Source organism: Dendropsophus ebraccatus, chromosome 15, assembly GCF_027789765.1.
Source record: "Dendropsophus ebraccatus isolate aDenEbr1 chromosome 15, aDenEbr1.pat, whole genome shotgun sequence".
Lineage (NCBI taxonomy): Eukaryota > Metazoa > Chordata > Amphibia > Anura > Hylidae > Dendropsophus > Dendropsophus ebraccatus.
This window is the reverse complement of record NC_091468.1, coordinates 41,577,855-41,592,058: the sequence shown is the minus strand read 5'-3', so window position 1 is coordinate 41,592,058 and position 14,204 is coordinate 41,577,855. Positions and strand designations below refer to the sequence as shown.

Below are 14,204 nucleotides of genomic sequence, written 5' to 3'. Positions count from 1 at the left end.
ACACAATGACATCAATCCTAATCCCTGTCTACCTGTTTATTGTTACAGAGGAAACAAATACCCCCTGCACCAATGGCGCCCCAGTCTGTACACCATCTGGTAAGTAAGAAGAAGGAGCAGAGCTGAAATCCTACTGCTGCAGTCTATGGGTGGATATAATGACTCCATTATGTTATGTCACTGTTTTGCCCTCCCCACCAAAGTCTCTATATATCTCATACACATAATAACTATATATTTGTATTTGAGCTGTTTGTATTATATACAGGGAAGTTGATGAAGAGGAGGACGACGAGGAGGACATCATCCTTACCCCACGGTGAGCAAAAAAAGCCAGTGACTTTATGTGGCCAAATACCTTCAATATGTGGGGGCTGAAAGAGTGTTTAGCTGCCAGTTTTCTTTTCCGCCTTCTGCCCGTTCTCCCCACACACAGGAAGCTTTGACATAGCCGAGCATTCCTGTATTCTCTATGGGGAGGAATAAGCTGCAGCCAGACTGCTCTGACAACGGCTTATCTCTCCCTAAACAAAGGGGTTGGGGTGATTATCCTTCACACCCAACCCTTATTACCACCAGCATCATCTGTCGTGGTTGTTCTGGACAGTCCCATATACCTTACAACTGGGGGGATTTGTGCACTGATAGTGGTAGTCCCGCCCCCAGTGCACCAAACCACCTCATTAGCATATGAACTAAACAACAAATTACATAAAAAAGGTGCAGAGGATAAAGGTAAGAGGCGTGCCTTTATCCTCAGCGCCCCGTGCGCTATAGTAGTGTATATGAATGTCTATTGTTGTTGGGTTCTTAATATCTTTTCTATTCTGCAACTAACAGGACTGAAGACACTGAAGACACCGAACTGGACGAGTAAGTAAATCATTGTAAAAAAAAATGAAGCCATTGAAGATGGGTGGGGGTGTTATAAGAATATGGTCCTGAGTATTTGTGCGAAAAAGTCGCAAATTGTTGTTCAAGCACCCCTGAAGCTGTGTCCAGCAGCATGAAATCTTATAATTAGGGCTATCACCACCAGCATCATCTGTTGCGGTTGTTTGGGAGAGTCCCATACACCTTACACTGTGGGGCACAGCCGGCCAAGGTATATATAGCGTATAGGGACCTTCTCTGAATGCACAAAATGACTGCTTATCTATGGGCTGATATTTCTCTATGTACATCAATGCATATTACACATACTTATTCTATGTGTTACTATAACTATAGTGTAGCGTTCTTATATTACATTGTTGATGGCCCAGATGGACTAAATGAAGTCTATAATTCTGCTGTGGTTAAAGGGAAACTATCGGCAGATTAGATGCACCTAACCTACTGATATGTCCCTACAGCTCAGGGGGGCTGAGGATGAAGGTAAGTTTCTTATCTTCATCCTCGACACCATTTATTTTTTTATAAATCCCTATGAAAATGAGACAGTTTGATGGCACTGGTGGTGGGACTACCACTCTCCGTGCACTGATCTGCTACAGCCGGCCCACCCGCCTATTCTAATGAATAAACTTCCAGCACTCTGCAGGGACATCACTCCGGCGCTCATCACTGCAGAGTACAGAATACATATTCATTGGAAGGGAGGGGCGGGCAGGCTGGGGGGGATTGGTAACTGATAGTGGAAATCCCGTCCCACAGTGCACCAAACCACCTCATTAGCATAAGGATAATAAACAAATTACACGAAATCAGTGATGAGAATGAAAGTAAGAAATGTACCTTTATTCTCAGCCCTGTGCACTATAGTAGTGTATATAAATTTCTATTGTTGTTAGGTTCTCATTATCTTTTCTATTCTGCAACTAACAGGACCAAAGACACCGAAGAGGACAAAGATGACGAACTGGACCAGTAAGTAAATCATTGTAAAAAAATTGTAAAAGCCACTGAAGATTTTTCATCTCCTTCAAACACAAAGTCGCAAATTGTGGTGCAGTCGTTTTTTTGCTATAAAATTTGAGACTTTTAGTTCCTGGTTCACCTTGCAGCTATGTTTTTTGATAATGTCCTCATTATCAGGAAACTGCCCTTTTTTTTTTTTTAATTAAAAAAGAGGAAAAGCGTTGTGGGAACGTATCCCTCAAGTTGTGTCCAGCAGCATAAATTCTTATAATTAGGGCTAGTATTATAGGCAAGATTCATTTATTATATGTCACTTACTGCACAAATGTGCTGCACCTGCGGGAGAGACTATTACCCCTATAATACGTATTATTTCCATATTTTTCTTTCATAATAGACGGATAATGCTGATGAAGATGGCGCCAATAGTGTGTCAATATTAAAAAGAACAATCACGTTTATGCTGCCCGAGCTATGAATCATCCGGGCAGGATCCACATGCTTCTCTATTGATTGATAGATCTTTTCCTGTTTAGGTATTAGGAGAAATCAATCAATCAAGGCTCATGGGCAGAGAAGTAACTATAACCACTATAATTTATGGTTCAAGCAGCATAAAAGTGATGACAGGTTCTTTATACATAATGGGAATTTAAGAGGAATAAATCCTGGGGTTTGTCATATTTCAGTGACACTTTGCAATAGATTTATTAGAGATTTAGGATACGTTCACACGTATGGGACCCATTCACCTTCACCCTACTGAATCCGCAGCGGATTTCGCTGCTAACTCGCAGTGTGAAATCCGTTGCGGATCCGGTACATGTGAACGTACCCTTAATGTAATTTTTAGATAGGACACAGTGTCCACAATCCTAACCACAGTCATGTTTATTGCTACAGAGACTACGACTACCCGGTACATCAGAGGAGTCCTAGTCTGGACACCATTGTGTAAGTATGAAGAAGGAGCAGAGCTGTAATCATACTGCTGCTGTGTATGGGTAGATATAATGACTCCATTATGTTATGTCACTGCCAACCCAAGTCTCTTTATTTTCACATTTCCATAATAACTATATATCTGTATGTGAGCTGTTTTATATTATATATACAGGGAAGTTGATGAGGAGGAAGAGCAGGAGGACATCAGCGCCACCCCAAGGTGAGCTATAAAAGGCACTGACTTTGTAATATGAATGCCTCTTGTAGTTGGATTCTCAATATCTTTTCTATTTTGCAACTAACAGGACCGAAGACACCAAAGAGGACAACGACAACGAACTGGACGTGTAAGTAAATGATTGTAATATGTAATCATTGTAATATAAATGTCTCTTGTAGTTGGGTTCTCAATATCTTTTCTAATTTGTAACTATCAGGACCGAAGACACCGAAAAGGACAGAGACAACGAGCTGGATGGGTAAGTAAACCATTGTAAAAAATGAAGCCATTTAAGATGATTTATCTCCTTCAAATATATTGGTGGGAAATTATCAAGAGCGTACTCCTAGGTTTTGGTGTTAAAAAGTTAACATTTTTTGTGCAACTGTTTACTTGCTAAAAAATGTGTGACTTTTAGTCCCTGGTTCACCTTTTGGCTATGTTTTTTGATAATGACGGTCATTAATAATGATCATCACTGGCAGCCGTCAATATAAAAAAACTGACATTTTTTGCTAAAACAAAAAAGAAAGTCTTTGAAGGAACGTATCCAGCAGCATGAAATCTTATAACTAGGGCTAGTCTTATAGGCAAGTTATTGCTCAAATGAGCTGCACATGCAGGGGTGACTATTAGCCCTATAATTTGTATTATTTCTATATTTTTTTTGCTTCATAATAGAAGCATAGTGAAGAAGGCACCAATAGTGTGTCAGTATTAAAAAGATGTGTTTATACTGCCCGAACTATTAATCATCTCGGCAGGATCCACATGCTTCTCCATTAATAGATCTCTCCCGGTTTGAGTATAAGGAGAAATCAATCAATCAAGGTTCATGGGCAGAGAAGCCAATGGGCATCACCACTATAATTTGTGGTTCAAGCAGCATAAAACATAATGGGAATTTACATGGAATAAATCCTGGGGTTTAAGGTCATATATTAGTGACACTTTGCAATAGATGAGATTTAATGTAATTTTTAGATAGCACATAGTGTCAACAACCCTAACCACAGCCATGTTTATTGCTACAGAGACTACGCCTACCCAATACACCAGGGGAGCCCTAGTCTGGACACCATACTGTAAGTATGAAGAAGGAGCAGAGCTGAAATCATACTACTGCTGTCTATGGGTAGATATAAAGAGTCCTTTTATGCTATGTCACTGCCTTATAAACTCCTCACCCAAGTCAATATCAGTCAATGACATATCCATAATAACTATATATTTGTATATGAGCTGTTTTATGTTATATATACAGGGAAGTGGATGAAGAGGAGGAGGAGATCAGCGCCACCCCAAGGTGAGCTATAAATGGCACTGACTTTGTTTGGCCATACACCTGCAATAACACATATCAGCAAGTCAGATGCTTCTAACCTGCTGATAGTTTCCCTATAATTGGTGACTATATATTACTGTAGGATTGGATAGAGTCGCTCATACATACTGTAAGGATAGAATTATTATAATATACATAGCTGTAAGTGTTATTCTCCTGGCTACAAGTAATGTGCTCGGCGATTCTGGTTTTCTTAAATTAACCATTTATTTTTTCCTATTTCTTCTTAGGAGCAGCAGCAGGAGAACCATCATGGACAGGTAAATACAAATTATAATCTCCTTACATGATATCTTTATACTAAGGGGTGAACATTCATCTAGAGTCTTCCTCTTTTTTATACTTGATAATTGGGAACAGTTTGATTCTATTGTGGCCTAACACACATAGTGTACCCAGCACTGTACTGCCCATACCTGAACTCCTGTACATAACACAGCCGCCCCGTGCCCCATCTACATCCCACTGATAGGGACATATCTGACTCCCTTCTCTCCAGTGTAACATCTATTCTCCCATCACTATGTGTCACCAGAAGATATGTCTGATCTCAGGAAAGTTATGGTGGATTTTCTCTTTGTTTTGTAGAATTCGGGCACTGTTCTGCTGCTGCTGTAACATCAAAGACGACTAAAAGGTGAGTTACCAAAATTTCACTGTTTTTCTTAGGTCCTTTCACACTATGGAATTGGCACAGAGATTACGCTCGGAACCCCCATCAGCAGACTCTGCAACAAATCTCACCTGTTATCTCCTTCAATGGGAAGCCTCGCACGTCTCCGCTCTCCACGCCTCCCTGCTAAAAGAATTGACATGTCAATTCTTTGAAAGGAGAGGCGTGGACAGCGGAGACAGGCAACGCCTCCCATTGAAAAGAGATAGCAGGCGGGATTTGGTTCCGAGCGGAATCTCCGTGCCAATTCCGTAGTGTGAACTGGCTCTTATTGTACTTATCTTTATATTATTTATGTATTTATTTATTTTACTTTTCTGACTGATATTTTGTTAATAGTTTGTTTGGTATATCTCTTATCCAGGTAACACAGTGCCAACGGCAGGAGGAGGAGAAGACACCCCTAACATCTGAAGTGTCTGGAGAAGGAGGAGACACCTGTAACATCTAGAGGTAAATTAGGTGTCAATGCCATCAGGAGGAAACATTTATCTCATATGGGGGAGGAGGAACCCCAATGTACCATCAGATACTGGAGGTAAGGACTCCCTTAAGATCTTGTGGAGTTTGGAGGTGGCGCTTGAAACATCTTGAGGTAAATGAGGCGCCGTTACCAGCAGGAGGACCCATTTGCCTCATCTGGGGGAGGAGGAACCCCACTTTTCCATCAAATACCGGAGGTAAGGACTCCCTTAAGATCTAGTGGAGTCTGGAGGCGGTGCCTGTAAAGCGGTTATTAGGGGACTTGAAGAGGTATTGCCTTTCCTCAATCCTTAGCCACTTTCCTCCATTACTTATTCTCAGCAGCATACCTTCCCATCTGACGTGAAGGGGTCAGGATGAGATGATGCGGTGAGTACTGTGTTGCGATCGCTGCATGTTGGATAAACCAGTGGTGGCTAATGTACACACAATGTTGCTGATGTTGTCACAACATCATGTATACCTTGGCCACGGCGGTGAGCCTGGTTTCACCAACATGCAGTGATCACAACATAGTAGTTATCTCACCCTCATCCCTTTCGGCCAGATAAGAAAGTATCAGACTGAGACAAAGCTAATCTGGAGGTCAGCGACCAGGGAGAGAGGAAAGGTATTACCTTTTCAGATTCCTGCATAAACCTTGAAACATCGTGAGGTAAATGGGGCGCCGTTACCAGCAGGAGGAGCCATTTGCCTCTTATGGGGGAGGAGGAACCCCACAATAACATCAAATACTGGAGGTAAGGATTCTTTTAACACCAGATTGAGTCCGGAGGTGGCGCCGTTAAAGAGGTTGTCCAGACAGCTGAAGAGGTATTGCCTTTCCTCAATCCTCAGCCACTTTCCTCCATTACTTACTCTCAGCAGCTTACCTTCTCATCTGACGTGAAGGGGTCAGGATGAGATGATGCGGTGAGTACTGTGTTGCGATCGCTGCATGTTGGATAAACCAGTGGTGGCTAATGTACACACAATGTTGCTGATGTTCTCAAAACATCATGTATACCTTGGCCACGGCGGTGAGCCTGGTTTCACCAACATGCAGTGATTACAACATAGTAGTTATCTCACCCTCATCCCTTTCGGCCAGATAAAAAAGTATCAGACTGAGACAAAGTTAATCTGGAGTTTAGCGACCAGGGAGAGAGGAAAGGTGTTACCTTTTCAGATTCCTGGATAAACCTTTAAACATCGTGAGGTAAATGGGGCGCTGTTACCAGCAGGAGGGACCATATACCTCATATGGGGGAGGAGGAACCCCACTTTACCATCAAATACTGGAGGTAAAGACTCACTTAACACCTAGTGGAGTCTGGAGGGGGCGCCCATAACATCTAGAGGCAAATCAGGCGCCTTTACCATCTGGAGGTTGTATTTGCCTTATACGGGGTAAGAAGAGGCATCCTTTAAAGTCATAAACTGGAGGACAGAATTCCCTTAATACCAAGAGGTGTCTGAAAGATGGGCCACAAACATTAAAAAGAGAATCAGGTGCCTCATTTGGGACAGGAGAGGGACTTACTAACACCAGGGTGCGACCATCCAGAGCGCCAAAGATATGCTGGGGTATGGGGGCCCAAGTAGTCACTCAGTCACTCTGGCAACATAATCAGACATCCCTGCCATCTGTGCACTGCTGCGGAATATGTCTTGTGTTGAGACGGGTGGTAGCAGAACGAAACCTCAGTGAGTGGCACTAATTTACATACAGTAATGATAGCCATTGAGCAGCAGAGTATGTCTAAGTATGCACAGATTGACACTGTTGCTCTGAAATCAACTGCCTGCCCTGACAATAGACGCAAGTTATGTGGGCACATAAAGCAGCAGTGCTCATTTCAATCTGGAGAGAGTCCTGCTTGTGTAAGCTAACCAGTCAGCTAGCTGTCCATCCGGTCATCTGGCCAGCCAGCCTTCCATTTATCCCGCCAGATAGCTAGCCAGCCATTTATGTAGTCGGCCATCCTGCCAGCTAGCGGGCAAGTAAACCGTACGGCCAGCAAGCCATCCATCCAGGCAGCACGCCATCCAGCCAGCTATCTAGTGGACCATCCTGCCAGATAGCGGATAAGTCAGCTATGCAGCCAGCAAGACAGCCAGTCAGCCATCCAGAAAGCAAGCCAGCCATCCAGCAAGTCATCCAGCCAGCCATCCAGCAAGCCATCCAGCAAGTCATCCAGCAAGCCATCCAGCAAGCTGTCCAGCCTGTCAGCCAGCCAACCAGTTGTCCGGTTAGCCAGCCAGCCATGATTCTCACATGTATAAAAGGTAAATACAAATGCTGCATGCTGCCTAGCCAGTAACAGCACCCTCATTGCAATTCCAGGAGGTCCTCACTGCATCCCGGTGGCATGATTTTATTTATTGTCCTAATAGGTCCAGCAGTGGTCAGTGAGCCTACCATCCAGCCAGCAAGCCATGATTCTTCCATGAGTGAAAGGTAAATACAAAGGCTGAGTGCTACCCAGCCAGTTACAGTACCCCATAGCAATTCCAGGAGGTCCCCAGCCCAGTCCCCATCCAGATCCCAATGTCATGATTTTATTCTCTGTTCTGTTAGGTCCAGCAGCAGCAAACCAACCAGCCATCCTTCCAATCAGCCAACCATCCAGTCAGCCTGCCAGCTATCCAGCCAGCCATCATTCTCACATGAATGAAAGGTAAGTACAAAGGCCAGTTCCCAACCGATGTACATTCCTGGATTCCAGTGGCATGATTTTATTTTATTTTTTTCCTGTTAGGTCCAGCAGTAACCAGCCATTAGGTCAGCCTGCAAGCCAGCCATTCTGTCCGACAGCCAGACATCTATGTAGCCAGTCAACTAGCTAATCTGCCAGCCATGCAGCCCGCAAACCGTCTACGATGCTCATATGAAAGGTAAATATGAAGGCTTAGTGCTGCCCAGCCAGTTACATTACTGCTATAGCAATTCCAGAAAGTCCCCATCCCCATCCAGTGTCCTTTCCTGGATCTCAATGTCATAATTGTATCTTCTGTCCTGGTAGGTCCAGCAATGGCCAACCATCCATCCAGTCAGTCAACTAATCAACCCACATCTGAGCAGACAATACAGAGACCACCTTTTCAGCTAGCCAGTAAGCTAGCCAGCCAACCGGTGAGTCAGACAGACAGGAATCCAGCTAGTATGGCAGCAAGACAACCAGCCAGGAATCCAGCCAGCCAGCTGTCTATTGTGCCAGCCATCTAGCTGTCCTGTCTCCCAGCCATCCAATCAGACAGAAATCCAGACAGTCATCTGTCCAGTCTGCCAACAACCGACCAGCCATACAACAGCCAGACAGATTCTTACATGTGGGAAAGGTAAATACAAGTGCTGCATGCTGCCTATTAAGTTACAGCACCCCCATAGCAATTCCAGAAGGTCCCCACTGGATCCCGGTGGCATGATTTTATTTTTTGTCCAGCAGTGGTCATTGAGCCAGCATCCAACCGGCCAGCAAACCAGCCAGCCGTGATTCTTCCATGAGTGAAAGGTAAATACAAAGGCTGAGAGCTACCCAACCAGTTACAGTACCCCATAGCAATTCCAGGAGGTCCCCAGTCCAGTCCCCATCCAGATCACAAAGTCATGATTTTATCCTCTGTTTGGGTAGATCCAGCAGCAGAAAACCAACCAGCCAGCCTTCCAATCAGCCAACCATTTAGTCTGCCAGCTATCCAGCCATCTAACTAACCAGCCAGCCATCATTCTCATCTGAATGAAAGGTAAATACAAAGGCTGCCCAGCCATTTACAGCAATTTTGTCCCCAGTCTTCATCCCATGTCCTTTTCTGGATTTCAGTGCCATCATTTTATTTGTTATCCTGTTAGGTCCAACAGTAACCAGCCATCAAGTCCGCCTGCAAGCCAGCCATCCTGTCAGAAAGCCAGACATCTACTGTATGTAGCCAGTCAACTAGCTAACCCGCCAGCCATGCAGCCCGCCAACCATCCATGATGCTCATATGAAAGGTAAATATGAAGGCTGATTGCTGCCCAGCCAGTTACAGCACTGCCATAGCAATTCCAGATGGTCCCCAGCCATATCCCCATGTACTTTCCTGGATCTAAATAGCACAATTTTATCTTCTATCCTGGTAGATCCAGCAGTGGCCAACCATCCAGCCAGCTATCCAGTCAGTCAACTAATCAACCCACATCTGTGCAGGCAATACAAAGACCTTATTTTCAGCTAGCCAGCATGCTAGCCAGTCAACCAACCATCCTGCCAGCTAGTGAGTCAGCCAGCTAATAAGGCAGCAAACCAACCAGCCAGGAATCCAGACTGTCAGCCGTCCAGTCTGCTAACCAACCAGCCAGCCATACAACAGCCAGACAGTGTCAGGGCCCCAGGGAATAAAGACACACAGGACAAGTGGGCCCTATGGCTAAGACCCCCCACACTGTCCCTACCTACTTGCAGAGCAGGTCCTAAACGACCGTCCGCAACTGGGCTGCGTTCCCTGCGCTGCAGTAAGTGCAAACACAAAACAAGACGAGGCAAACTAACACAATAAAGAATAGTCGGCGGGCAAGGTTGGCAACAAACGGGCAGCAGAAGTACAGAGTCAGAATCCACAAGCAAAGTCGAGGTCATGAAATCCAGGTCAGAAACACTAAAAAACACGGAACGGAGATACAAGAAAAAGGTACAAGGAACTATACGCAATTACAGACAGTAAACAAGGAACACGGTGAAACTGAAACCAGAGACAATAACCAGGTAACTAGAGGACAAGTCAAGGAACACTGAACCAAAAGACAAAGGCAAGAAACAAGCAAAAGGATCAGGAAAACAGACAAAAAGGCAAAAGGCTGGATCTAGCAGAACAGACAAGCTGGACAAGGCTATCAAGAGCCCAGAGTGAAGGGAGAAGCTTATAAGGAAACAGAAGTTCTGGACTCCAAGCAGATAGGCTGAGCAGGAGAAACACACAAGAGAATCACAGAAAGCCAGAGGTGAAGAGACCTGTCAATCACAACACAGCAGACACAATCAGTAAACAGACCACAGCAAGGAAGGTGCAGGGAGAACTAAGAAAACATGGACCGGAACACAGAAGACACAAGCAGAAAACACAGTAAAACAAGGAAAGGATCATGGCCAAAAGCGCAGTCTTTGGCGCAAAGGTCGAAACTTCGCAGCAGAGGGTGGCACTGATGCCTTTTCAGGCGCGATCATGACAGACAGCCTTGATTCTAACATGTGGAAAAGGTAAATACAAGTGCTGCATGCTGCCTAGTAAGTTACAGCAACCCCATAGCAATTCCAATAGGTCCCGACTGGATCCTGGTGGCATGATTTTTTTTTGTCCTGGTAGGTCCAGCAGTGATCAGTGAGCCATCCATCCAACTCGCCAGCTGTGATTGTTCCATGAGTGAAAGGTAAATATAAAGGTTGAGTTCTACCCAGACGATTACAGTACCCCATAGCAATTCCAGGAGGTCTGCAGCCCAGTCCCATCCAAATCCCAATGTCATGATTTTATCCTCTGTTCTGTTAGGTCCAGCAGTAGCAAACCAACCAGCCTTACAATCAGCCAATCATCCAGTCAGCCAGCCAGCTATCCAGTCATCTTACTAACCAGCCAGCCATCATTCTCACCTGAATGAAAGGTAAATACAGGCTGCCCAGCCAGTTACAGCAATTCCCGATGGTCCCCAGCCCAGTCCCCTGTCCTTTCCTGGATTCCAGTGACATGATTTTATTTTTTTTTCCTGGTAGGTCCAGCAGTAACCAGCCATCAAGTCAACCTGCAAGCCAGGCATCCCGTCAGAAAGCCGGACATCTACGTAGCCAGTCGACTAGCTAACCCGCCAGCCATCCAGTCTGCGAACCATCCACGATGCTCATATGAAAGGTAAATATGAAGGCTAACTGCTGCCCAGCCAGTTACATTACTTCTATAGCAATTCCAGAGGGTCCCCAGCCCGTCCCCATCCAGTGTCCTTTCCTGGATTTCCTTTATCTTCTGTCTTGGTAGGTCCAGCAGTGACAAACACAGCACTTCATTATAATTATTATTGTTATAAGGGTGTTTAGTGATGAGAATCGGAATTCCTAAAACAGGTAGCAGCTCTGAGCTGAGCTCTGTGCCATTTATTCATCTGTACACCATACTCACCACTGTCAGAGCGGGTTGTAATACAAGAGCAGTGCTCTGACCATTCATTGCAGTACAATATGTATGTATTGCAGAGACGGAGTATGTACTGTATAATCAAACTATTCCATAGTGAAGTGTTAGAATAGTATAAACATTACAACTGGGGAAGCTGTCTGTGTCAGGAGCGCTGCAGCTCTGGCATAGTGAAGCTGAGTGGACGGGAAAAACTGTGACACAGGACGCTTCCCAAGTTGTAATGTCTAACCTAATGCTAATATGCATTAAATAGACATTAAGGGAGGCTCAGTATCGCTAACAATGCACACAGCAGCATTAATTATATCTAACTTTGTCTGGATCGGGGCTTTTAAAGCCCTGCAGTTCCAGACACAGCCACTAGCCACTGGCCATGCTCCTTACTGCTACCAGACAATGAAACCATTAAAAAATGGTTATAGTAAAAAAAGTTATAAAATTGTATACCTTTATGAAAGAAGATAGATAGAGTTCTAAAGAATACATATTAAGGCTATGTTCACACATATTTTCGTGGCCGGACATATACGTGTTAAACTCCGGCCGGGAATTTACGCAAGTTGCTACGGCTACGTCCGAACCGCGAACTTACGCCCGTAGTCTACTTACGCTTCGCCCTACGTAGCGATCTGACAGCGGTCTTTTACTTGGAAATCTTCGCCTAGCCCAGGACACCCCACAAAACCTTTTGGATCGGCACAAAAAGCTTACAAAATGAAGAAATCACCACTCCGTACGGGACCGCATGTTACGCTACGGGCGTAAGTTACAGCATTTTTGTCCTCAAAAAATGGTCTGGTTCATTTTTTTACGGCGCCACGTACAATCCGGGCGTAAGTTCGTACGTAGTGTGAACTGTGCAGCCATACATCGTATACTTTCCATTGTACGCAAACTACGTACGTAGTGTGAACATAGCCTTAAACGGGTTGTGCAGGGCACATTTTCTAACAAACTTAAAGGGGTACTCCAGCGGGGGGGGCACTTTTTTCAGCGGTGGGTCCCGCATCGCGGTGCTGCGGCGCCCGGTTCCCGGCCGCTTCCGGGTGTCTGACGTGGGCCTAAGACGTGACGTCTCAGGTCCGCTCAGCCACTCAGTGACGGAGGCGGGATCCAAGCGGACTTGAAACGGTTCCCGCCTCCTTCACTGAGTGGCTGAGCGGACCTGAGACGTCATGTCTCAAGCCCGCGCCAGACACCCAGAAGCGACCGGGAACCGGGCACCGGAGCGCCGCGATGTGGGACCCGCTGCTGGAACCGGCGAGGTGAGTGGAGGTCTTTTCCCTCGGCCACCTCCTCCCCACTCCCAGCGAGAAAGTGCCCCCCCGCTGGAGTACCCCTTTAACAAACTTTACAAACTTTGAATTGACTGTCTTAAAATCGTACCAGATTTATCACTGTGGCTGATGCAAAAGCATAAATCTCAGGCACACTTACACTGTCTAGTCTAACATTACGTCACCTATTTTACTTACTTTGAGACAGAGTTTTACACTAAAACTTTAGCACAACCCTGGCTCACATCTTTATTTAGATTCCACTTTGGCAGCCTCATACCTGACCCCACAATGTTCATAGCAATGAATGTAAAAGTGAATACAATTCTTTGTATTATTGAAACAAACAGAAGGTGACATTACATCTTTAGTTACCTATAGTTTTTGTTTTCTTTAAAGCAACATAAATGGCTCCAAAAACCTACAGACGCACAAAGCAGAAAGGAAACAGCAAAAATGTGTAGATGAGAAAGCTGCAAAAGCAACAACGATGTTTTCACCTAAAGAAGAAGATTTTCTTTGTCTCCTGAGAAAGTTTCCAGCTTCTGCTGTACATTGCCTGACCTCAGCCCAAGATCACATAATAAATGGCAGCATACTGGAGAATACCTAGTGACGTATTACTCTTCTCTGACCACATTCTTACCGCCAGAGGTGGAATCATGCAGAAGAAACCTGAGAAGAGGGAAACCGCTACAAATCCAGAGAAATGAAGAAACCAAATGGAGAGATGTTTAGAAACAAAATTGGCCATTCTGAGGGTCATCAAATAAACCATATACACTCAATAATGGCAACTCGTTTGGTCTCATTCTTGTAAACTTTTAGGTTGTAATGAAAGATCATTTAGAGTGATGTCTGAAGATATTTCTACCCATTACTATGGTAATCTTATTCAAAATAAGATGATCAATTTAATGGTCTCTTAACTGAGAAACACCATATTACACAGGTTACAGAATGCAAAATAATCATGTTGAGCAGCTATCATATACCCTAGTGGTGCGTTTACACAGAGAGATTTATCTGACAGATTTTTTAAGCCAAAGCCAGGAATGGAATTGCAAAAAGGGAAATCTCCTTTATGACTGGTTCACTGTTTATAGTGTGTTCCTGGCTTTGGCTTAAAAAATCTGTCAGGTAAATCTTTCTGTGTAAACGCAGCCTTAGGTTTGTAGATGTCACAAAACAGCTTCCAGCCGATGAGCATGTCATTGCCGACTGACCTTCAGATAATACTGGTGAAGCACTTAGTAT

General features: G+C 44.6%; 1 protein-coding gene across 5 annotated transcripts in view; it reads left to right on the top strand.

The window, feature by feature from the left end:
- The window catches only part of LOC138774143 (otolith matrix protein OMM-64-like), a 39,094-nt gene extending 25,378 nt beyond the window's left edge, over positions 1-13,716 (top strand). For 2 of the 5 annotated variants that reach the window (XM_069954754.1, XM_069954749.1), the window contains 25 exons: positions 49-99; positions 269-319; positions 841-873; positions 1,828-1,869; positions 2,764-2,814; positions 2,978-3,025; positions 3,111-3,152; positions 3,243-3,284; positions 4,060-4,110; positions 4,290-4,331; positions 4,601-4,630; positions 4,959-5,007; positions 5,408-7,794; positions 7,903-7,966; positions 8,087-8,186; positions 8,268-8,403; positions 8,532-8,847; positions 8,955-9,020; positions 9,141-9,252; positions 9,359-9,499; positions 9,629-10,742; positions 10,849-10,912; positions 11,032-11,143; positions 11,253-11,388; positions 13,347-13,716. In XM_069954754.1, the coding sequence (XP_069810855.1) occupies positions 49-99; positions 269-319; positions 841-873; positions 1,828-1,869; positions 2,764-2,814; positions 2,978-3,025; positions 3,111-3,152; positions 3,243-3,284; positions 4,060-4,110; positions 4,290-4,331; positions 4,601-4,630; positions 4,959-5,004 (529 nt within the window). In that variant the 3' untranslated portion in view covers positions 5,005-5,007; positions 5,408-7,794; positions 7,903-7,966; ... (9 more) ...; positions 11,253-11,388; positions 13,347-13,716. Of the gene's footprint in view, positions 1-48; positions 100-268; positions 320-840; positions 874-1,827; positions 1,870-2,763; positions 2,815-2,977; positions 3,026-3,110; positions 3,153-3,242; positions 3,285-4,059; positions 4,111-4,289; positions 4,332-4,600; positions 4,631-4,958; positions 5,008-5,407; positions 7,795-7,902; positions 7,967-8,086; positions 8,187-8,267; positions 8,404-8,531; positions 8,848-8,951; positions 9,021-9,140; positions 9,253-9,358; positions 9,500-9,628; positions 10,743-10,848; positions 10,913-11,031; positions 11,144-11,252; positions 11,389-13,346 lie in introns of all 5 variants that reach the window. The other 3 variants (XM_069954751.1, XM_069954750.1, XM_069954753.1) reach the window with 3 other exon arrangements.
- Positions 13,717-14,204: the final 488 nt, after the last annotated feature.